The 25,264-nt window shown below is 16.1% G+C and overlaps 4 protein-coding genes across 4 annotated transcripts, besides 24 other annotated features; 2 read left to right on the top strand and 2 right to left on the bottom strand. All coding sequences in view use genetic code 6, as the record gives it.

The window, feature by feature from the left end:
- Nucleotides 1–385: 385 nt before the first annotated feature.
- IMG5_131500 (structure-specific recognition, putative) lies at nt 386–2,013 on the bottom strand (the record flags this gene model as incomplete). The annotated part of the gene is made up of 8 exons (XM_004032005.1): nt 386–559; nt 602–817; nt 863–1,004; nt 1,066–1,316; nt 1,367–1,484; nt 1,529–1,686; nt 1,731–1,782; nt 1,829–2,013. 8 exons carry the CDS (start codon nt 2,011–2,013, stop codon nt 386–388), a joined length of 1,296 nt encoding a protein of 431 aa, XP_004032053.1.
- Nucleotides 402–447: a microsatellite.
- Nucleotides 819–858: a microsatellite.
- Nucleotides 2,014–2,529: 516 nt separating the features above from the next.
- Nucleotides 2,530–2,582: a microsatellite.
- Nucleotides 2,583–4,533: 1,951 nt separating this feature from the next.
- Nucleotides 4,534–4,568: a microsatellite.
- Nucleotides 4,569–4,991: 423 nt separating this feature from the next.
- Nucleotides 4,992–5,052: a microsatellite.
- A 2,195-nt stretch (nt 5,053–7,247) lies between these two features.
- Nucleotides 7,248–7,323: a microsatellite.
- A 95-nt stretch (nt 7,324–7,418) lies between these two features.
- Nucleotides 7,419–7,464: a microsatellite.
- A 30-nt stretch (nt 7,465–7,494) lies between these two features.
- Nucleotides 7,495–7,539: a microsatellite.
- A 295-nt stretch (nt 7,540–7,834) lies between these two features.
- Nucleotides 7,835–7,870: a microsatellite.
- Nucleotides 7,871–7,918: 48 nt separating this feature from the next.
- On the top strand, nt 7,919–9,552 carry IMG5_131490 (hypothetical protein; the record flags this gene model as incomplete). Its single annotated transcript, XM_004032004.1, has 3 exons — nt 7,919–7,922; nt 8,111–8,186; nt 8,394–9,552. 3 exons carry the CDS (start codon nt 7,919–7,921, stop codon nt 9,550–9,552), a joined length of 1,239 nt encoding a protein of 412 aa, XP_004032052.1.
- A 1,974-nt stretch (nt 9,553–11,526) lies between these two features.
- Nucleotides 11,527–11,571: a microsatellite.
- Nucleotides 11,567–11,659: a microsatellite.
- Nucleotides 11,594–11,629: a microsatellite.
- Nucleotides 11,604–11,666: a microsatellite.
- Nucleotides 11,615–11,663: a microsatellite.
- Nucleotides 11,667–11,685: 19 nt separating the features above from the next.
- Nucleotides 11,686–11,747: a microsatellite.
- Nucleotides 11,748–12,255: 508 nt separating this feature from the next.
- Nucleotides 12,256–12,304: a microsatellite.
- Nucleotides 12,305–14,605: 2,301 nt separating this feature from the next.
- On the bottom strand, nt 14,606–16,261 carry IMG5_131480 (hypothetical protein; the record flags this gene model as incomplete). The annotated part of the gene is made up of 1 exon (XM_004032003.1): nt 14,606–16,261. One exon carries the CDS (start codon nt 16,259–16,261, stop codon nt 14,702–14,704), a length of 1,560 nt encoding a protein of 519 aa, XP_004032051.1. The 3' UTR covers nt 14,606–14,701.
- Nucleotides 16,262–16,947: 686 nt separating this feature from the next.
- Nucleotides 16,948–17,025: a microsatellite.
- A 932-nt stretch (nt 17,026–17,957) lies between these two features.
- Nucleotides 17,958–17,993: a microsatellite.
- Nucleotides 17,994–18,569: 576 nt separating this feature from the next.
- Nucleotides 18,570–18,604: a microsatellite.
- Nucleotides 18,593–18,628: a microsatellite.
- A 1,793-nt stretch (nt 18,629–20,421) lies between these two features.
- Nucleotides 20,422–20,488: a microsatellite.
- Nucleotides 20,452–20,486: a microsatellite.
- A 1,600-nt stretch (nt 20,489–22,088) lies between the features above and the next one.
- Nucleotides 22,089–22,123: a microsatellite.
- Nucleotides 22,124–22,393: 270 nt separating this feature from the next.
- IMG5_131470 (scp-like extracellular protein, putative) lies at nt 22,394–24,300 on the top strand (the record flags this gene model as incomplete). Its single annotated transcript, XM_004032002.1, has 5 exons — nt 22,394–22,834; nt 22,876–23,015; nt 23,063–23,438; nt 23,898–24,150; nt 24,251–24,300. 5 exons carry the CDS (start codon nt 22,394–22,396, stop codon nt 24,298–24,300), a joined length of 1,260 nt encoding a protein of 419 aa, XP_004032050.1.
- Nucleotides 22,836–22,868: a microsatellite.
- Nucleotides 24,301–25,264: the final 964 nt, after the last annotated feature.

Raw genomic sequence — 25,264 nt, 5'->3', positions numbered from 1 at the left:
TTATAATATTTATATAGTTTAATCTGTTAAACTTAGAAATTTTATTGGAGCTTTAAACTTTTTTATATATTTATTTTATCTATTTTATCGTTAAAGTTTTTCAATATTTTTTTTATTAATTTAATATTTATTATCATATTTCAATCCTTATTATGCTATCAATAAAAAAACATTTTTAGTATTTCTCTTAATTGCTTATTATAATAATAAGAATTAAAATATCATTATTTATTTTAAAAAAAACATAATAAAAATAATATTAATCAAAATTAAAAGTTAAAATAATAAAATTTAATAAAAATATATATATAAATAATTATTTTAAAATAACTCTATTTAAAACTATCATATATAATTAATAATAATAAGTTTGGTCTAATTTTTTTCAATTTTCTTCGTTTTCATCGTCATCTTCGTCATCATCATCATCATCATCGTCATCATCATATTCGTTAGCATCAAAGTCTTCATCTTCCTCTTCGTCATCATCTAAAGGTAAACCGGCTTGACCTTTTACAGCTTTACTAGCTCTTTTAGCACTTTTTCTTTGTACCTTTCCCTGTAAAAAAATAGAATTTCATTTTTAAATAATAAAAATTACTTCCCCTTCTTCTTCATGTGATTCTGATTCTGAAATATCCTCATCATCAAAAGCATTAGATTATCCATTTTCATCACATATAATTTAAATATTTTTAGATTTAAAGTATTCCAATAATTTATCCAACTCTTTTCTTTCAAAACCAATAAAATGTGCATTTGAAGATTTTGTAAATACTTTTATATCAAAAAGTTTATTTAAACTAGCATTTCCTACCTTTATATAAATTTATATTTTATATTAATATATAATTTTATTTACTCTTTCAAATTCGACTTTTGTTATATCAGTTAATGTCACATGAATTACTGGTTTATATATAAAAATCAAACTTTTTTTCATTGGAAAAAGCATTCCTTAATGAGTTTTTAAAGTACACTTTACACAGCATTAACCATCAGAGCTTTATTTTAAAAATATATTTGTTTAATTTGTTTATTTAAATATCATATGAAATAAATTACCTTTAAAAGCCTCCGGGCATAATAACTGGAATTTAACACAATTACTTAAAAATTTATCCAACTATTTCATATAATGGTCCCTCATATTATTCTTCTAATTCCTTAAGATTGCTTTGCTTTTTCAATTCTGGGTCTAAATTCACTTTTACTTATTATTATATATCTTTTCTAAATTGCATTACAATCGATGAATGAACTGTATTTCCGTATTTTAGAGGTTATTCTAGTCCTAAAACGAAAGCTATATTTACCTAAAATAATAGGACTAGATTAATAATATCTCATATTTTTATTTATATACCTCATCTGGTAAAGGAAGTAAAAAGGCTTTAATTATATTTTTATATTCAACAATATAATTGTATGAAGAACCATGAAATTTAGCTGAATTTTAAAACATATCTAATGAATATTTTCCTCTATTTTATGAAACATTTAATTAAAATAAATAATAAAATAATACCTAGGTACTAATAAAGGAAGATCTTCAAATTTAACAATAGAAGCACCAGAATATTATCCTATTTTAGCTTTTGATATTATTTCAGAATTTAACTAATCTGCTCTAGAAGCTTTTTGATTTTCAGCTTCGTTTTATTCGTTTTCTTATTCTTTAGATTACTTTTTTATATTTTAAACCATATAAAAATATAATTAATATTTACATTTTCTTATTGGAAAGGCACATATAATCTCATTTCACAAAGAACATCTTCACTATTAATAATTATTATTAAATACAAAATAAAATATTTTTTTATACTCTTCTTTAATATCTAATGTATTTAAATCAATAACAATATCATTTTTATTTACTGTAGAGTTTTATATTTTGTTTAAAGGAAGTTTGCATAATCTTTTTTATTTATAATTTAAGACCATATTGTCTTCGTCAAATTAGAGATTGCACCAATTAATACCTTTTAAGCATCTGCTGGAGTCAGTCATTTTTTAATTTCAAGATTTTATTTTTAAAATTTTAATATTATTTTTATATTAATATATATAAAATTTAAAAAAATATAGACTTATTTATAAATATACTCTTAACTTCGCGCGCATAAGATAATTAATTTAATTATTATATTATTTCTAGTGGAAAATATTTTAGTTAAATAGAACGAAGAAATAAATAGAAATATATTTTAAATTAGTGAAAAAATCAAATTAAAGAAATTATTACAATACATTTATTAAGATAATTTTAAAAAAACACACAAATTTTTTTTAATTTTTTATTTCGAAATTTATCAATAGATCTTTAAATAGAAAAAAATATATAAAATGATAAATATTTTAGTATTGTTTATTTGTTAACTATAATTAATTTTTTAAATAATATTTTTTTAATTTATATATATATCCAATAAAAATAAAATATCAACTTATTATTTTAATTAAATAAAATACAAATTTGTTAATATTTTATAAATATAAAAAATTATAATTGTTTACAAAGTTATTTAAAATATATATTTATTCAATATTTACTAAAATATCTATTTTTTTAATTATTTTATTATATTTTTATTTTACTTTTATTTTTACCAAAAAAAGACTATTTAAAAAACTAAAGAAAAATTAAAAATCATCCAAACAAGAAATATTAAATTTATTTTATTTACGACAATATTAAACTTTTTATATGTTTTATTAAACATTTTATATTTTACAATTAATTATTATCAAATAATTTTATTTTTTAATAATTTAACTTTAATTAATATTTATATTAATTAAAAAAAAAATATATTTTAATATTATTTTTTTAAAAAAATATATTTAATTTTCAATTTAAATAATAAAATATTAACTCTAGGCATAGCAAATAGTTTCTTATTCTAAAATTGTAATCATTATTAGGAAAATTAATAGAAACATAAACAAGAGATTAAATTTTAATTGAAATAAACAAAAATATAAAATAAAATATATTATTTAATGAATATTTACATATATGGATTTAATGTTTTGCTTTGAAAAAATTATAATTCGATAGTGAAATTTTATTAATAGGATATTACTTAAGTCTACAAAGAAAATCTAATAAATAATTATAAAAAGCAACTATATTTAATAAAAATATGTTTTAGTTTATATATGAAATTTTAAAAAAGTATTTTATTTAAATAAATAAATTAAAATATATGCAAGTTTTGTAGGAAAAAATTGGTCATAAATATGCATTAATTGTATGAGAAATTAGTCTATTGAAGATAAATAAATGATTTTGTATATTCCTTTGAAAATATTTTAAATGTAGGAGGAGATAAAATTGTCGAAGTAAATGCTACCTATGTTTTATAATTTTATTAAAAAAGCTAAAACAAAATAATAAATATTTTCTTTTTTCAATTACAAAATCTTTTATATCATAATTATTTATATTATAGTAAAATATTATTTATTTATGTATTATAATTAACATTTTCAAAAAAATGGTAAAATGAATGTCCATAATTAATTAATTAATTGTTAAAAATTATTTTAGAAAGTGTTAAAATTAGATAATTATAAAATTATCTATTAAAATATTTACAATACATTCATGTGTATTTTTATTATTTTATATTATTTATTAAATATATAAATCAAAAAAAAATTGATATATTTAAATTTAATTAAATTTTTAAATATTATAAAATAAAAATATTTTTATTTGATTTAAAAAAATTTGTAAATAAAAATCTTAATGATTTTTTAATATTATAAATTGCATAAAAAAATATTAATCTAATTTAATAAACTTAATTTTACTAAGTATTTAAATATAAAATTATGAATATATTAATTTATAAAATATTATATTTAGGCTTAAATTTTTTAATATTTTTAAATATTTTTCATAAAAAATATTTAGATACTAAAAATATAATAATTGAAATGATTAAATTGTATTAAATAATATAAAATTAAATATTTTTTTTAATTAAGAATAAATACATCCAATTATTAGATCAATAACTAAATATAAGATTATTTAAGTTTAATTAAATGTTAAAAATTAATAAATCACTTGTGAATAAATTATTAATTAATAATAGAGGTATGTATTAGATAAATATTCAGATTAAAGTCGAAATTTCATTGATAATACTTTTAGTCCGAATAAAATTTGGCCAAAGAAGTGGATTTTCAACCGAAAATTCAAATATTCAAAGTAAATTGCTATTTTGAACAAAATTCCATTTAAATTTAAAATTAATTGTTATAACATTAAATAAAAAAAATTTCGATGAAATTAAAATATGTTATCTTAAAATTTTTATTCCATCAAAAAAACATTTTATTACATTTTAAATTTTAAAAAGTATTTTTAAGTTTACAATTCTTTATTTTTGAGACTTAAAATATTCTAATATAATGGTGATTATTTTTTATCGTACTTTTTTATAAAAACTCAATCAACAAAAAAAAAGGATTTTATCTATTTTTCTCATCTTTTTATTAGTTGAATGAATTTTTTAAAAAAATACAGAAAAAATAAAAATATAAAAAAATAATATATTTAAAATATGTATATGTAATTCTTTATTAATTTAAAAATTATATTTTTTATAGGGAGAAGAAGAATAAATAAATAACAAATTTATATCATTTTCATAAGTTGATATTCGGTCTAAAGGTTAAATGATTGCGATTTTTTAAAAAATAAATATTTAATATTAATTAAAATTTTATTTTATTTATATAAATGAATTTAATATTAACAAAAATTAAAAATTTGTTTAAATGTTCATTTTCGAATTTTTTGTTAATATTTGCTTAATGTAACTGTGTTTTCTAATGAATTAAATTTACTTGTGTTACCGATTTTATTGAATTTAAGCCCAAAAAACTTGGTAACAGGTAAATTTTATTAAAAAGTAAATCTAATATTTGTAATTTTATATGTTTTTGTTGATTTCTATTAAAAAAATATGTGCTTATTAATTTAAAATATTAATTCTTTTTTTATCAAAATTAAAATATTATTTCTTTTTTTATAAACAGTTAATAGTATTTCATTTTCTTTTTAATTATCTAATTAATTATTTTTTAAGTAATATAAGAGTTTTAGTCAGAGTTTCCATTTATTATTAAATAATTTTTAATTTATTTTTCATTTATTAAAATTAATGTTTTGTTAAATTAATATAAAATCAAATAATTTATTTTAAAATCAAGAATGATGATTAAATAATAATTAATTACAAAAAGAATTAATTTTTTTTTTAATTAATATATATAATAAATAAATTATGATATATATGAAATAAGTAAATAAAATCAATTAATAGATAATGGAAAATTAGGTAAATTGATTTGATAATCGAAAAAGATAGGTATATTAAATAAATTTAGATAGACTTTTCAAACATAAAAATCAGAAATTTGAATTTCTTAGAAGTCTAATTTCAATTTCTATCAATGAATAAAATTTATATAATCAAAGAAATAAAGAAAATTATAATTAAGGTTAATTATATATTAAATAATGCAAAAAATATATTTTTATATCTAAATCTTAAACTAATATGAAGAAAGATAAGTAAAAAAAATACTTTATTATAAAAAATAAAAAAATATAAGATATTAATTAATGAGATAAAATCAGGAACAAAATTTAAGGAAATAATTTAGATTTTTTTTAAATTAAAAAATAAATAGTAATTTAAATATAAATATTTAAATTGTTATGAAAATTAATAAAAGCAATTTTAAATTAATACTAATTATTAATATTTTGCATTTGGAAATTCTAAATGTGAAAATTTAGAATTAAAAAATGTATATAAAACAAATAATTTCTAAAATAATAATGATAATATAATAGTTTTGATAATTAATTATTTGAAACATGGTAAAGATTTTTAAATTTAATAGATTTAAGTTTTGTAAACGAAGTCTTTTATTTACAATATAACTTCAAAAACAAAAATATTTAATTCACTAAAATAAAGTTTAAATATGAAAGTTATTATATAACTTTTACTATAGAGGCTAAATCATTGATTGTAAGAAGAAAAACAAATTTTCCAAACATGATTTTCATGATATAATTATTCTAATTTTATGCATTATATTGAAAATTAAAATACTTGCACCAATTAAGTTTTTTTAATTATTTAATAAATTTGTTTTTCTAAATGTATAAAATTCATATTTAAATTTAAATTTAAATAATAGATTAATACAAATACAATATTAATATTAATCCAAATAATAATCTTAACCCTAATTCGCACATCTATATATATTTTTTTATACGTATATATAATTATTTGGCAAATTATCAATAATTAGCTCTAGTTATGAATACATTCTCTACTCAATTCTTCTTTAACCCTAAATTTTTTTAATAAATAAACAAGATTTAGATTTTAAATATAAAAAATATTTTTTAAACAATATTTTCATTTTTTTTGTTAAATTTATTTTTTTAAAAATAATTTTGTCTATTTTTTTTACTTTTTTAATTTATTTATTTTTAAAATTTAAACATTATATATTTTTAAAGAATTTTTACTTTATACATTAAAATTTGAAATTTAGTTTCAAGAGAAATATAATGTTATTTTAGTTATTTTCATAAAACCTTTTTTGTTTTGTATTATAGCTTATAATTTATTTTAAATTTTTTATTATGATATAATTATTTTTAAATATTATTATAAATAATTAAAAAATAAAAATGAAAAAAAATATTAATTATAAATCGTGCAATAGTTAAAATACTTAATAAAAGAGTTTTATTTAATTTTTTTTCTTGAAAAATTAAAAATTATTTAATATAAAAATAAAAAATTTATAAATAGAAAATAATACACATAATTTGTCAGGAAGTTTCATCTTTTTATTTAATTACTCTAATTAAATATAAACACTTCAATAAATTGATGTGATTAGATCAAATTATACTATTAATATAAAAAAATTATATTTAAGTTAAGTATTAAGGCATATATTATAAATTTAGATGTAAAATAAATAATAATATATTTTTATTTTTGTACAATTTATTATATAAAGAAAATATTTGGAATTATAAATAAAAAAAAAGTATAAAATTATATATATAATGAAATACATTTTATTTTTAAATTAAAAAATTAAATTAAACTTAAAAATAATATGGACACAATAATAAAAAAATAAAAGAAATTGAGTTAAGCTGTTAATATTAAATCTTGTATTTGATTTAAAAAAAAAAAAAAAAATAAATATATTAAAAATAAAAAAAATAAAAAACAATATAATTATATGAAAAAAAAAAAATTATTCAAAATAAAAACATCTATAAATATAGTATATAATAAAAAATAAAATAATTTTATATATATTATTAATTAATATAATAAATTCATTGTATTAATAAAAATAAAATGAAAAAAATAAAAATATATAATAAAAAAATAACACTTTTAATATTATATATTTCTTTTTTAAAAATAATAAATAAATAAATAAATAAATAAATAAATAAATAAATAATTTTACAAATAATCATTTAATAATTTTAATCAGTAATTTATATGATATTTATATAAATAATATTTAAAATTTAATTTTTAAAACAAATTTTTAATTAGTTTCTTATTTTAAAAATAAAATTTTATGTAACTTTCTTATAATTACTAAGAACTCCCTAATTCTAGAAATCTTTATGATAAACTTTAATTTTATTAAAATCATTTAGGCTCTCTGTTAAATATGAAAGCATTTGTTAATTCTTTTTTAGATATAATAGAAAGGAAAGAATGTTTAGCATTAATTAATTAATGGCTTTAAATAATAATTTAAACAAAATAACAATTTAATCAAATATTCGAAATGATTAATAATCCTTTAAATCAAAATATATAAATTTATAATGAGTATATTAAAAAATTAGGAGTAAATAACTTTAATATAGCATATTTTGAATATAATAATAAAAAAATACTTGACTTATTAATCTAAACTGATACATAGCTTATATATATTAAAAATAAATAAAGCTTTGAAAAAGTATGGAAATATTTACATATAACATTCAATTATTTTAAATTGAATCTATCTATAGATATGTACTATAATATACTATAAACTTCTAAAGATGATTTAATCTTAAGAAGCACCATTTAAAATGATAAAGATTGGTAATTAATTCGCTAAAGACTCTAGTACATAAATATTAATATTGATAGAGAGTAATTTTAAAAAAAGCTTAAGAATTTTTAAGCTTAAAATGATATGATGAACTGTACAGTATAAAAAACTCATCATTTAAAAAATTGTAATGGGATAAGAAAAAATATTACTGAGTTATTTTATATTTCTTATTATTTTCTTTTCCCTTAAAAAAGTGAATTAGAAACCCTTTATTATTAAGTAAACCCTGATCCAAATGTTGTAATTCAGACTTGGAATGTCTTAAATAAAACTTATATATTAAGAAAATTTATAAAAAATGTGATTCCTTATGTTAAGTAGCATTTAAAAATATATGTTCCTACCAATATATATAAATCATTAATCACTTTGGATGATATTTATAATAAATTAAAAAATAATACTATTTATGACAATTTAAAGATTGATTAAAATAATTTACCTGAAAGAGTTTTACAAGAGTTTCAAATTTTAGAGTAAAAAACAAAAGATAGAAACTACATAAGATTAAGAGTTCTAACTAATATACCTTTTATAAAAAAAGGATAGCTTAATCCTAAAAAAAAAGTTAATATTATAGATACAGTTGTTTTTCATATTCCAGGAGGCGGTTGGGTTGGATTAGAATCTTTTTCGCATTAAATGTATACTAGAAAATGGGTTAGTCAGTTAAAAAGTATTCCCATTATTTCTATTGATTATCGTAAATCCCCTGAATTTTAATATCCTATACCTCTGAATGATTGTTGGTAAATGTACTAATTCTTATTAGATGGAATTGGTGATTTTTATGAAAACGTTAATATTAAAAAAATTATTCTTGTCGGAGATTCTGCTGGTGGAAATATGGCGATAGGAATTACCCTCAAAGCTTTACAAGAAGGTATTATAAGACCCGAAGGATTAGTTCTAAGTTATCCAGCTTTAAATTTAGACATGGATTTTTATACTCCTTCCTTTTCAAATATATATAAAGATATTATTGTACCTTATTCATTTCTTAAGGTTTGTTTGGATAGTTATATTGATAGAAAAAATAAGCTTCTAGACATTTTAAATGATCCTTTTATTTCTCCTATCTGTATTCCAAGTAATATACTTAAAAATTTTCCTCCCATAAGAATAGGATGTGGAGATAATGATATTTTGAGAGATGATTGCTTTAGGTTCTTTAATAAATTAGTGTAAGAAAACTGCAATGCTAAGATGATAATTTATAATGACCTTTCTCATGGATATTTAAATCTAGATATGCCTTTAGTACTACCTGATACTTATAAATGTGGATATGATTGTGGATTATTTATTTAACAAATTTTAGAAGGAGAAAAATTAAATGATGTACACTATTGACTTTGATTATGTTTATTATATATATTTTATACACATTTTTAAATTTTTTTTTTATTTAATTCATTAATATTTATAATATATAATATTATCAAAAAATGCTTTTTTATAAAATTTATCAGGTAGTTTTATTCTTTACTAAATTATTGTTTTATCTATATTAATATTTTATATGCATATGATTATACCGCTTTTCCAAATGTAAAGTTCTTTATTTTATCCTATATGTTTAAAGAAATTATTTTATTATACACTTTTAGTTTAAATTATTATTTTTTTTATGAAATTTATTTATTTTTCTACTTCTTAATTATCATGTAAAATATTATTTGGTTTTACTATTAATTAAAGTATTTTTTAATTATTTGTTTTTCCAGCAACTTCATATATTAACCAATTATATTAAAAAAGATTATCTTTTTGCTAAAGAAGAAACGCTTCACATTTCCTTACATATTCATCATATGTAAAATTATGAATATCAAGCAATGAATAAACATTAATAACTTTTTCTAAATCTAACTTTTAAAAATCTTATTTTAAGAAAAATATGTTAAATAACTTATGAATTTCGCTAGTCTGTAAAGGACATATTTACAGAAATCTTAATATATATTCAGCAAAAAGTTAAGAAATTAAAGATTTTTGTTAAATTTAAGAATATTTTATTATTTAATTACTCAAATAGTTAAAATTTTCTTATATTCTCTTTTATATATCATCTGGAAAATATTGATTAAAATATTTTAAAAAATAAAGTTCTTCTAGAGTTTAAAAAGTTAAAATATTAAAATCATCTATTCCTTTAGTATTTTTTTATAAAATTTCTTCGACTATTTATAAAATAAATTCAATATCAAATGAATCAAATTTAATTAAAAATTAAAAGAATTATTATAAATCTGTAATACATACTTTTTAATTGCTTTAAAAAAAATTGAATTTGTACATAAAATTTATTTAAATTATATCTCTCTCTACATCAAACATAAATAAATTTAACCCCAAACTATCTAAATGAATATGATTCTTTTTTATAACTTTCATATTTTTACTTAATTAAAATAAAAATTTGCCTAATGAATAACTTATTTCTTTATTTTCAATATGAATTAATATTCTTTATATTTCTTTATTGAATATGTTTGGAATATTTTAAAATTATGGATTTATACTTAAAATTAAAAATAATATAAATAACTAATTTTATGTAATCGTTTCTTTATTTAACTTTTTATAAATGTTAATAAACTAATCATATTCTTAAATTTCTTAGTCAGAAGCTATATTTATAAGGATGCTTAAATCTTCATTTTAAAAAATAGTTACTTATTTCTAGTTATTTTTTTAATTTAAATATTCAGCAGATTTTTTAATTTTTTCAATATATAACTTTTAATTATAATTTAGTTTATTAATTTTTTTATCTTCATAATTATAATAATTTTCTTTTTATAGGTATTCGTATTCTTTAATTTTTTTAAAAAGTGATTTTTAAAATAAAGTTGCTTATTCTTTTTTTAAATTAAAAAGAAGCATATATTTAAAGAAAATATGTAATTACTTAAAATTATGCATTTAATATATATCATTTTAATATTAAATAATTTAATCATTATTTAAATAAATGTCTTAATTAAATTTATAATTTCTATTTAATATTTATTTTTCAAGTAATTAAATATCTGTATTGTAATTTTATTTAGATAAGAAAGATAATTTATATTTGATTGCTTTTTAAGACAATTTAAATAGAAATTATATATTCATTTATATTATTAAATATATATTTTAATATTTTGCAATAATTTTAATTTTTATATTTTATTTTATTCTTTAATTTAATAAAAATAAAATTAAATCTATTAATTCTTATATTTATACCATTTTACAAAGAATTTTTAAAAATATTAAATAAAATTTATTTTTGAAAAATATTTTAAAAAAATACAATTAAAAAAATATTAAAACCAGTGTAATAAAACTTTTTATTAATAATAAATATAAATTTTAATTATTAATTCTTGTTTATATTTATAATTATATTTTTATAAATTTTTTAATTTTTTTATATTTTTTATTTAATATATTTATATTATTTTTATAATTTATATATAAATTTTTATGAAAAATATCTTATTATTTTTTTCTAATTAAAATATAATTTATTTTATAATTATTAATTATATATTTATTTTTTATTTTTAAAAAAAATAATTTTTAATATTATTATATAAAATTAATAGTTTTTAAATAAATATAAATAATATATATTATTATTATTTAACAAAAATATTATATAAATTTATCAATTATTTATAATAAATATAATAAAATTTAATTATTTCTTAAACTTTAATAATCTTAATTTTTTTGATTTTTTTTTTTTTAATTAAAATTAATATTTTTTTTATAATAAATACAAATTAAATATTTATATTATTATAATATATTAAAATATATATATATTTATTTATAAAAATTTATTTATATTATATATTAATTAATATTTTTTATTAATTTTATAAAAAGTATTATATTTTAAAATAAATATATTTATTTTTAAAATAAATTTTAAAAGCATATATATTTTTTATACAAATATAAAATAACTAGATTACTTTTTATTTGTAATACTAATTTATAAAATAAAAATATATATAAATTTATAAATATATATATATAAAAAAAAAAAAAAAACTTATAATATTTATTTTTCTTTAATATTATATTTATTATATGTTTATATTTTATTCTAATTTTTAATTTATAATATAATATTTTTATTTATTTTTATATACATATATTTATTATAAAAATAATTTAAAATTATAAAATATTCTTATTAATTAATTTTAAATAAATAAATTATTGTAATATGTTTTCATTGAAAAAACTAATTTTATATTTTTTATTAAAATATATTGATTAAAATCAATTTTTTTTAGAATATTCCTATTATTTAATTAATTTTTATAAATGTGATTTTTTTTTTATTTTTTTTAATAAAATTATTAAAGTTTATCTATTTTTCAAATCATTAAAATAATCGATTCTCTGTAAGCTTCTTATATTTAGAATTTATTCTTTGTAAATTTAAAATTTGTATCGAATTTTATTAAATATAATATTCTAAGTAAAATATAAATTTTATATACAAATTATTTTTATTTTTATTAAATAAATTTTCTTTTAGAAAATAACATAATTAATATTTTAATAAACACTAATAATATAATTTATTGTAAATATAATTATTATTTTTAAATATTTTAATTAATAATTTTAAAATAGAATATAAAAAAAATATTTAAATATTTTATTTAGTTATTGTTAATTATATTATGAAATTAAAACCTATAATAAAATAGCATAGTCCTTTTAGCGATTTTTAAATTTTATGTAAATTAAGATAATGTCCTTTTTCAAGAGTATATATAGTGCAAAGATATAAAGATATAATATAAAATATGCAATGAATAAAACTAATATGAATTAACCTTATAACTTCGAATAGCATAGAAATTGAATTAAAAGAAATTAAAATGCAGTTGGTATTTATTATATGTTCTACTTCCTATTTTCTTTAAAAGTCATTTTTTTTTAAATATTTTACTTTAAAATTTATATATTTTTTCATAAAATATATATTAAAAATAGAAGGCTTATGAAGTAAAATAAAATATTTTTTATAAAATTAATGTTTGTATGCAAAAATTAAAAATAAATTATACAATTTTTTAAATAATGACTTTTCAACATTTTTTTTTAAATTTAGTAGTTCTTCTATTTTGAGTATATGATACTAGCATCTTTAAAAAGCTAATATATAATATATTAACGGAAATCAGTTATCGATTTATAAACATAAACTTTATGTATAATAATAAAATTATACGTGTGAGGTGGATTAAATAAATTAATAAATGAAAAGTAAAATTATATAAAAGAATTAAAATATAAAATATTAAATTATAATTTTCAAATAATTTCTATGCTATTTTGTCGTATAAAAATAATATAATACATAGTGATATTAAAGTTCTAAACATATTTATATTTGAAAAAGAATGTATCAAGATTAAAGATTCAAACACTTTAAAAATAATCAATAATCCAATTTAAAATAATACTAAAATTAGAATTTCTTTATTTATTATTTGAAAATTGGAATAATCGATATGCTTATTATTAAAAAAGTGATATTTTATTTTTTTGGATACCCTATTTATTATTCATTTGCTTTTGAGCATCGTTTTAATTGCGAATCTTTAGATAATATATCTTAAATATTTTTTAAGGGATTTATAATCGGAATATTGAAATATGCTCAGAATTACTCAATAGTTTTATTATTAAATGTTTATGTATTAATCCATTGAAAATGGTTAAGGCTGGATATATATTCGAAATTTTAAAAAATTTTAAAACAACAACTAAAATTAAAATAATTGTTATTTTCCTTTAGAATAAAAATATTTGATATCAAAATTAAAATTTATTTTATACGATTTAAATCTAATTATGAAATTATTCTTAAAAAATAAATTAGTATTTTTAAGGAATTTGTTGAATTGCTAAATCAAAATAATGATTAAAATAATTTATTAAACCTTGCTTAAAAGAAAAAAATTAGTTAAATAATGTTTCTACAAATGACAATAGATGTAAAATTCTTAATTAAAATTGTAAAAATTATGATTAATTTTTACAATATAGAAATATTAATTAAATTAAAAAAAAAAAATATTGCAAACAACTATACAAATAAAATTAAAATTATAAGTAAAAAATATGACTTGATAACATGAGAAGTAAACGCTATTAAAAATACAAAATAGTAAAAGAATTTAATAAGATAATTTAATAGATAAAAACTTATTTACAACTATGTAAATAATAACAACGGATAATCAAATTTTTATCAATAATTTATACAATAATAATAAATTAAATAAATGTAAATCAATTAATATTGTTTAATTTATAATTATAATTATTATAAACAATAAAATAAACATAATTTTATAGATAAAGTGTATACAAATCGTTTTAAAATAGAATATTTATAAAAATTTGAATTATTAAATAAATATTATTTAAATATAAGAAATATTAATAAATTTAAATGGTATTTAATTATTTATTACTTTCACCATAATTTGGAAAATAATGAGAGCAGGATAGCCAAAATTAAAACTATGAAAATTTTAAAATAAACACTTGTAGTAATTTCAGAAGGATAAATATCAAATACTTATGATAAAAAATTCATTGTTTTGATTCTTGATTCAGTGTAAGGAGGGAACCTACAATAGAGAGGATAAGCATTAAGAGTTCCAATGAATCCACTTTTATCAAGGACAGGTTTCATATGGGAGCAACTTTAAAATCCAAATTATCCATGTATTTTTCCATATCCAGAATTTCCTACTCCTCCAAAAGGTAGAGTGTGATTAATATAATGCATAACAGATTCATTAAAGGAAAGAGCTCCGCTAGAAGTTTGTTCAATTAACCTTTACTTATGTATTTTGTTTTCTCCATAATAATAAAGTGCTAAAGGTTTATCTTTGCTATTAATAAAATTTATAACTTCATCAAAATTTTTGTATGAAAATATAGGTAAAATAGGTCCAAAAATTTCGTCTTTCATGCAATCAGAATCTAGCTATGGATTAATAATAATAGTAGGCTAAACATATTTTTAATTAACATCAACTTCACCTCCATAGAACAATTTACCACCATGATTTTTGATCATATTTTGCATTCTTTTAGTGTGAAATTCATTTATCATTCTACAATAATCAGGTGAAGTTTTAGGGTCGTTTTAAGTCATTTCCAAAAGTACTTTTTTTAGCATTTCTAGGAATTTATCAAAAATAGAACTTTCTACATAAAGATAATCTGGAGCTATGCAAGTTTGACCTGAATTTTGTATTTTCCCTGATATTATTCTATATGCAGCTGTTTCTAAATTCGCACTTTTGTCCACTATTGTTGGACTTTTTCCTCCTAATTCTAGTATTACAGGAATTAAGTTCTCTGCTGCTGCTTTTGCTATTAAACGCCCTTTTTATGGAGAACCAGTAAATATTATATGATCCCAAGGATAAGAACATATTTCTTTTGATACTTCTATTTATCCTTCTATTACTCTATAGCAATCATTGTCTATTATTTTTTAATTTTTTTTAACTTTTTTATATTTTTTACCTAAATATTTTTCAATTAATTTTTTTATAACATTTGAACTGTAAGGTGCCATTTCAGATGGTTTTAATACTACACAGTTTCCTGAAGCTATGGAGTTTGCTGCCGGACCTACACAAGTGCTAAGAGGATAATTCCAAGCTCCTATTACTAACGATACCCCAAATGGTTCAGGAATAATGTAACTTTAACCTGGTCCAACGAGTAGGGATGTATCGACTTTTTACTTTTAAGACCACTTTTCAAAATTTTTTAATATAAATTATATTTCCATTATTGTAGGGGTTAAATTAAAAAGTTTAGATGTATCTTTATTTTTATACCCCATATCTTTTATGTTTGCATTTATAATTTCATCCTCCATCTCTTTTAAACCTGTGAGAAGGTTCTTTAATTATTATTTACGATATGATAAAGATAAAGTTTTTCCTGTTCTAAAAGAATTCTTTAAAGAATCTAATGTTGGTTATATAATCTTAGGATTATCTAGAATCATTTTTTAACTAAATCAAGTTTTTTTTGATTATATTATTTTTATAAAATTTTATTTTTTAAAGATATTAATATAAATAATATTAATAATATTTTTTATTTGTAAATAACATTAATTTAACAAATTTAAATATCGATTAAAAATATCTTTTTTAATATAATCTAATTTCTCTTTAAGTTACAATATACTTTTAGTAAATTTTATCATAATTTTTTATTTACATTTTTTTTTCAATTCATAAGAATTAAGATAAAAAAATACACTCAAAATATTAAGTTTTCTTTTTTTTAGTTTTGAATATAAAATATCTTTATTTTTTTATATTAATTAGTGAGAAATTAAGGCATAATTTCTAGAAAATATATTATTTATATAAAAATATTAAATAAATTTTAAATATGAAATTCTAAAATTAAAAAAAAAAATATTAAATTAAAATAATATGCAATTATATGAATAGCATAAAATCTATTGATAAGATTCCTAATGCTAAAATTCAGTTTTTTGAAATAAAAGAGAGAATAATACAAAGAAAAGTTTTTTCTAAGATAATTAGTAAAATTAAATATGTGTACACAAAAGAAATGTATTCTGAATTTTTTTGGAGGGTATTTACAAAGTTATAAATTATAGTTAAACTTTTTAAAAATAAAAGCTTTTTTCTGTTAGGCAGAATTTTACAAGAAAAAAAAAAAAGAAAAAATTATGAATATTTTTTTTTAAAAAACGAAAAAAATTATGAATATTCTTTTTAAAAACGAAAAAAAGAAATAAAAAAAAAAAATTATCTAAAGGCATATAAAAAAAAATTGGCATGTTTATTTAAATAATAAATTAAAAAAAGGCAAGCCCAGTCCAAAAATCAAATATTGGAAGAAAAATAGGCAATTCAATTTATTATATTAAGATAAATCAGTAACATTTATTAAATAATTATATTCTTTTATGAGATAATATAATACAAATTATAATATAAATATAATTAAATAACAATATTTATGAATTTTTTTAGTTAATATAAAAATTAATATTAAAAATATTATAATATTAAAATATAAATTATGTATTTATTTTATGTAAGTAAAAAATAATTTTAGGTAATATTTAAAAGAAATTATAAAAGAGATAAAAAAAAATTGAGGAGCTAGATTGAGGGTTATGATAAAAATTACATTATTTTCTGGCATAACTTTTGACAAAAAATGTTTAAATTTTATATAAGAATAAAAATAATTTAATTTTAAAAATATTATTTTATATAATAAATTCTTTTATAAATTAAAATTATTATATAATCTATAATTTTATATTTTTTAATTTCTTTTATTAAATTACGTTTATTTTTTGATAAAATTTAATATCATTTTACACTAAAAGAATTAAATTAAAAATAAAATTAATATTAATATTAAAAATTTTTTTACTTTTTTAAATTAAAAATTCCCCATACTTTATTCAATAATTAAAGAAATATATTCTTTAATACATTATCCGCTTTTAATATATATTAAAGGCTACTAATATTATTGATTATTGCCAGGTAATTATTAAAAAAGGTAATAATATCTGTCCTTCAATAACAAAAGTTAGAGGATAACAAAATTAGTTAAAACTTTGCATATTTATCATTTTTATATCACATATATATAATAAATTAAAGAGTTATATAACAATAATTATAATTCTTTAAACACAAGTTATAATAAAATTACAAATTAATAAAAAACTACAAATTTTATATTCTTGAGTATATTAAAAAAAATTACCATTTGAGTTATTTTAGTTAGACTTTGTTTCAATAAAAGCGATATTAAAATTTTTGTAGGTTTTTTAATACTTACATTTATATTTTTTTATATTTTCTTAAAATTAAGATAATATTAAAATTCTTTATTACATTTTTAATGATTCCAGTATATAAAGCTTTTATAAAAATACTATATTTTATATTTATTATTCTGAATAAAACCAGGAAGATTTTATTGTAAATTTAAATCATTGTTATTATAAAAAATATTTTTCTCTTTAAATATATATCTAAAATATTATATCTTTAATTAAATTTGTTGCATGTTTTTCTTTATATTTTAAGTAAAAATAATAATTTCCAATTTTACTTATATTTTTTTATTTTTCATTTAATCAAACGATTCTTTAGAAATTTTAAAATTAGCTAAAGTAAGGAAGTAAAATAATTATTGCTAAAGTAATGTTAATTGATTTAATATTAAAAATCATATAATTTTATGCATTCATTTTTAATAATCAAATTTGATTATAAATAGCTCTTGATCATTTATGTTCCTTACTCTCATTATTATTATTCATTATTCATTATTCATTATTTAAATTTTTATTTATTATTAAATTAATTTACTCATCATTACCTTTAAACCATATTTTCTCCAGTTATATAATTTTAACTTTTTTAATTTAATATAAATATAAAATCAATTAAATTTAAAGTATTCTTAGTAAGTTTAAAGTATAATTTTTATTTACATTTATTATAATTATTAAAAAAATTCAGTATATTTTTATTATTAAATTTATCTATTTTTTTTAATATAAAATATAATATAAGAAAAAAATTATAATTACTTTTGTAAAATTTCTTTCTCAGCCTGCCCAATATTTTTCGTATAACTATATCCTTTTTCCCTCTAAAATATTTTTCCATTTTTTTTTTGTAGGAAAAAATTAGGCAATAAGTATAGAGTATTTTTTTTAAATTTTGTTAAAATTAATTATATATTATTACATGAAATATATTAGTTAGAAAAAATAAATTATAAAACTGAATATTATTAATAATATAAATTAAATATTATTTCAAACATTATATTTAATAATATATGATTAATAAATACTTTTTTCATGTTTTAAATTTTTAAATGAGTTTAATTTATTATTAAAATATTCACATAAATTTAATATTATCGTTAAATAAAATATTTTTCGTTAATTTTAGGCTATAAAGTCTATATTTTAATTACTAAAAATCTTTTATTCTTTCTTTTAATGACAAATTTTAATTTTATTAACTGAAGCTCGATATTTTATCATCAGCTTTTTAAATTTCACAATCAATTAAAGCAACTGCAGCTGTGTTATCGAATCTCTATTTTGTTTTGAAAAAATAAGTTAACAATAATTATAATTCTAATAATTTACTTCTTAAATATTGCTTACTTTATCATAGATTAATATAAGTTTTTATCTTTTTTCAAAAAAATTTTCATATTTATTTTTGAATTATTTTTTTAATTCTAATATATTTAAGTATTTGTCATTAATTTTTTCTGAAAAAAAATTAAATTTTAAATTATTTTAAGAAAAAAAAAAAAAATTATATTTACAAGATAATTATTAACTGAGATTAGTAAGCTCTAAAAATACAATTAGACAAATTAATAAATTCTTCAGACTTTTTTATATATTAAATTATTATGTCTTGTTTATCAATTAATTATCTATACTAAATATTCCTTTAAGCTAATGGAATATCTTCAAATATTTCATCTAAATTTTTTAATAGCATTTAAGTATAAAATTCTTCTTCTTTTTTATTATTTAGAAATATATTACATTATGAAATAAAATCATCTCTAAAATATATTTTTATATAATAATTATATATTTTTTAAAAATTTGTGTATACTTTTATATGGCTTTTTAATTAAATTAATCTTAAATATAAGTTAATAATTCAACTAAATTTGATGTAGTTTACCACATAATAAAATTATCATAGTTAATTTAATTAGTCTTAAGGTCAACTAATTCATGTTCAATTGTATTTTCTAAATAAATTGTAGGTTTTTTCTATGGAAAATTTTATTCTAATTATAATCTAAGCTATATTTTTTATTCTGACTAAATTTTTAAAGTTATGATATATTCTTTTCTACCAATTTAACCTAAATCTACTAATGGTTTCACTTATTAAGTTTCGAAATACTATTTTAACTCTTTAATTTGACTATTGATTCTATTATAAAATAATTAATATTAATTTAAAAATAAATAAGTTTATTATTTATTACATTTTTTCTGATACATTTTAGTCAATTTATTTTTAATGTTCTTATTGAAATTTATTAACATAATTATTTGCTATTTTTGATTGAAAAATTTCGAAATTTTACTAATTATTATTCATATATATTTATAATTTTTATATTTTAATTTTCTATTTTTATGTATTTATATTTATTATTTATTTTTAATATATCTAATGACTTTTAAATTTACTTATTCAAATTTAATACTCTGATAATATGATAAAAATAATAGACATATATATATATTGAAATTTGTTTATTAAAAAAAAAATTAAGTAAAAGCAAAGGTAAAACAAATTTTATCAATTATAAAAAACATGTTATTTTAAAAAAATACTAAAATAAAATATAATACTAAAAATTAATAAAAAAACTTAGTATTTTTTTTTCTATTTTAAATCTTTTTGCTCAAACTGATTCTTCGTCAAGTTTTTAATATCCTTCTCCTTGCTTTTATTATTTCTATTATATATTATTGTCTTCGTTAATTAAATCATCTCCTCCTTAAACAACTTATTATTAGAACTAATCTAGTTATTTTTATTATTAAGAAAAAGGGCCTATAATTAATTCTCCTGATTATTATTATTAACTATAATTTTAAACTTATTGTTATTAATTTACTTATAAGTTTCCACCTATGGATATACCTCTTCCTTAGAATTCCCCTAAAGAATTATTGCTTTACTATTAATTATTAATATTTTATATTCCACCCTATTGTATAAAATTCGATTTACTTACAATTTTTCTTAAGAAGGAAATTTATTAAATTTGAGCAATTTTTTCATTTGATATTTTTAAAACCGTTCCATAAAATAATTTATTTTCAATATATCCTAATAAAACTGCACAAAGCATATCCAAAAATTAAAATTAGGTTAGGATTCCAAAAAAAAGAAAAATTGCTATGGGATAATACTTGTTTTTGATAACAAAAGGAAAGCATAAGAATTAACTTTAGGTTTCAGGATCTGCTAATGACCTTTATGTTATGTATAATAACATTATATTATATAATCCAAACGAAGGTATAATAAGGATATATTCAGAGAAAATTTAACTTATGAAAAATGCCAATAGTAAATAAAGTATTTAAATTAAAACATTTTTTAGTACAAAATCTAAGATAAAATAAACTGTCCCTAATGATTTTTCTAAAAGAATACATGTTTAATAAATACATAGTAGTCCTAATACAACCATAATGAAGCCATTTGAAACGAATTGTGTAAAAAATATTCTTTATATTTAAAAATTATAAAGAACTTAATAAGGTATGTCTAATAATACAAAAGATATACTAAATAAGAAAGTATCAATTAAATACACTAATACTGTTATTACAAATATTAGCTTTTTTATTTATGTAGTAAATTAATTTTTTTTGATTTTTTTAATAAAATAATTATTTTACTTTTGTACCAAAAGGAAGATTTTCAAACCATAATAAGACATCTTGAGCGAAATCTCTCGGCTAATTTATATTGTTATCCATTTTTATTAATTTTTTAATATAATATAAAAGATTAATTATATAATTCTTATAAATCTTAAATAAATAATATTTATATTAACAATTTTATTATTTAACTTAAAAAATAAAAAAATAATATAACTATTTTTTAAAAATAAACTAAAAAAAGTAATAAATAAAATGAGTGACTAAAAATCTAAATAAGAAACATAAACAAGTAAATTATTAAAAAATTTAATGATAAAAAAGAAATTCGCAAAAAAAAAATATTTATATTCAAAAACTTATTATAAAATTAAAAATTAATAAAATATAAAAAATTAAAATATATTTTTTTTATAAAAAGGCCGTTTACCTTCTTATTTGTAAGTTAATAATGTGCCATTGTTTACTTTTGATTTCAATTTTGATAGCTTAAAACAATATTTAGATAATTCAGCTTTAACTACAAACTAACACGCAGAAATAATAAATGCTTTATAAATGGAGGTTTAGCAAAAAGTATCGCATAAAGTAATTCCTGATTTATTTAATATTATCGGAGAAGGAGGTAAAATAATGGATACGTAATTTGCTTAAACAATAAAAAATTAAATGGGGAAAAGTGCAAAACCTGAAAATTCTGGAGATAATTTATAAAACTAAACAAATAAAATTTATAATAAATTAACTGGTTTAGGTTATGCAGTTGCTTATAATTATAATGTTTCCTAGGATATTTTACCTAAAATAAGTGCTTTATAAACTGAAATAGGCAAAAAAGCATTAAAAGATGACGTAAAAGAAAAAAACTAGAAAATTAAAGAAAAGTTAGTTAAAGATTTTGACGAAATGAAGAAATACTTTGAAAAAAAAATAGTTAATTTGGAAGCTAAATTAAATGATAAAATTAATACTTTCGAAGATAGAACTTAAAATATTGAAAAAAAAACTTTATGGAAAATTTAAGATTGTGAAGAAATGCTTAAAAAAAGAATTACTGAAGAATATGTTGATGATTCATGTATAGCTTTAGAAGAAAAATTAAAAAGAGATGTATATTTTTTTATTTTTTATATTTTTTAATTTTATTAAAGGTTTTTTCATTAATTTAAAATGATTCTGATAAAATTGAAAGAATAGAAGTTCAATTAAATTCAAAAATGAAATAAATTGAAGATTTATAATGTGAAAAATAAAAAAGCATAAAAAAATAATTAAAAGATTTAGAAGATTTGTAAAAAAAAATATAAATTGATAAATTAAAAAAAAAAAAAAATTAAGGGTAAACTAATCATATTTAAAAGGACAAATATTTGAAGATTTCAAGAAATTTAATAGTACAAATTTAACTGAATTATCTAAAAGACTTTACGAAGTTGAAAAAAAAAATGATTTAGCCGGATAATTAGAGAGATAAAATATAAGAATTAAATCTTTAGAAGATAAAATAAGTGACTTTGAAAAAGATATTATTTAAAAGTTACATGATATTTAAATATAATATAATAATTAAAGTAAATCCTATAAAATAAACGATAATTAATAATCATAAAATTCAAATATTGATCCCCATAAGATTTGTTAAATTGATTCAGATTTACAAAGAACAATGGAAGAAGTTAGAAAATAAAAACAATAAACAGATGAATTGAAAAATGTAAAAAAATTAATAAAAAGATATTTTAATTTAATTTTTTGAAAATTAAAAGAAAATATGCATCAAATTAGAAAATATTGATTTAAGTGTTTATGAGGCCGCTATGAATGCGATAAATGATAATGGTTCTTAAAATGTTTAGTAGGTATAAGTATAAGCAATGCCTAATAATGCTATTATAACTAATTTAGAATAGGAGTTAAAAAAAATTAATAAGAAACTAAAGACTTAGCTCGAAAATTAGAAAGCTTAAAAGATATTGAAAAAAGAATGTAAAGGATTTTGAAAGAATTCGATTTTAATTTAATTGTGAAATAGTTAAAAATTAAAGCAGAATAGGAAGATGTTATGAAAGACTTCGCTATTGTAGATACAAAATTAAATAATAATCAAGAATAAATTAATTACTGTAGGAAAGATATTGATAATTTAATTTTATTATATAAAAAACTTATATAGTCCCTATAAAATTAATCCTAAAATGAAAATTGTTCAATTATAACAACTAAAAAACTACATTCTATAAATAATTTAAATTGCCTTTCTTGTGGAATTCCTAAACATAACATTTAATAAGGTAGAACTACTGGTACTTTTAGAGCTGATTTAGGATAAAATACTCATGAATTATTAATTACTAAATCTAATAATTAATTTAAGACATAAAATTATATGGACTAAACTAAAATTCAAAGACCTTAAACTGCTTAGGGTAAATTTATAAATATTTATTATATATTATTATTTTTTAGTTAGAAATGATAATTAGAATTAATTTGGAAATTAAATTATTACTCAATAGAAAAAATAAGAAACTTAAAATGGAAAGAATTTTTTAAGACCTGAAAGTGCAAAGAAATGAAAGATATATATATATATTTTAAATAGATTTTTATTTTATAAACTTTTTATTTTAAAAAAAACTCAATCAAAAACAATTTTAGAATTCAATTTATGTTATAAATTAATTAATAATCTATATTTACAACAACAACAAAATGTTATCACTTAGTAAAAAAGTAAAATAAATATATTTTAAAATTATAATCTAATAATACTAATATTAAAATTTAAAAAATAAAAATTATAACTATTTTAGAATTTTAATTTATTATATTTTTTTAATATAAATAATATATAAACTTTATGAGTCCTGAATATAGGTCTATTTAAAATAATAAATAAATAAAATTTAGATTTAAAAATTATTACAAATTCAGTATTACATATACACATTTAATAAGTTAATAATAAGACACACAAGTTTTGCAAGAACTAAAACAATTAGTAGTTTCAATATAAGTATCTTTGAATAATCTCTAGCCATAAGTAGTATAATATTGAGTGTATTTAATACTATTAATACATTATAAAAATCCATATTAATAGCATTAGCAAATTGCTACTTCCAAATAAGTTACTTCATGACAATAAGAATGACAGTATTAATAGAAAAATAAATCAGTAATACAACTAGTACACATGTTTATATTAATAGAATAAAATGCTCTATAAGGAGAAATACAACTTCCTAAATAAATAAAAAAATAAAAATATAATAATTTATTTTTTGAATTATATATATTAAATATATTAATAAATAAATATATCATGTGTTTTGTAAAATGTATATGTAATTAATAATATTTTTTTTGTTGATCTAGTACACATTATAAATAAAATAAGTTTAGAAAATATTTTTAAATTATCTTTTCCTAAAATTTAATAATATAAAATAGTGTATTTTTACAAAATATATATTTTGAAATTAATTAACTATTTATTTTTATTTATAATTTAGTCAACAAAAAAAATATTATATTTAT

Source organism: Ichthyophthirius multifiliis (assembly GCF_000220395.1).
Source record: "Ichthyophthirius multifiliis unplaced genomic scaffold scaff_1120509251027, whole genome shotgun sequence".
NCBI classification, from domain to species: domain Eukaryota; phylum Ciliophora; class Oligohymenophorea; order Hymenostomatida; genus Ichthyophthirius; species Ichthyophthirius multifiliis.
The sequence above is the reverse complement of the archived record's forward strand: the minus strand, read 5'-3'. Positions and strand labels throughout refer to the sequence as shown.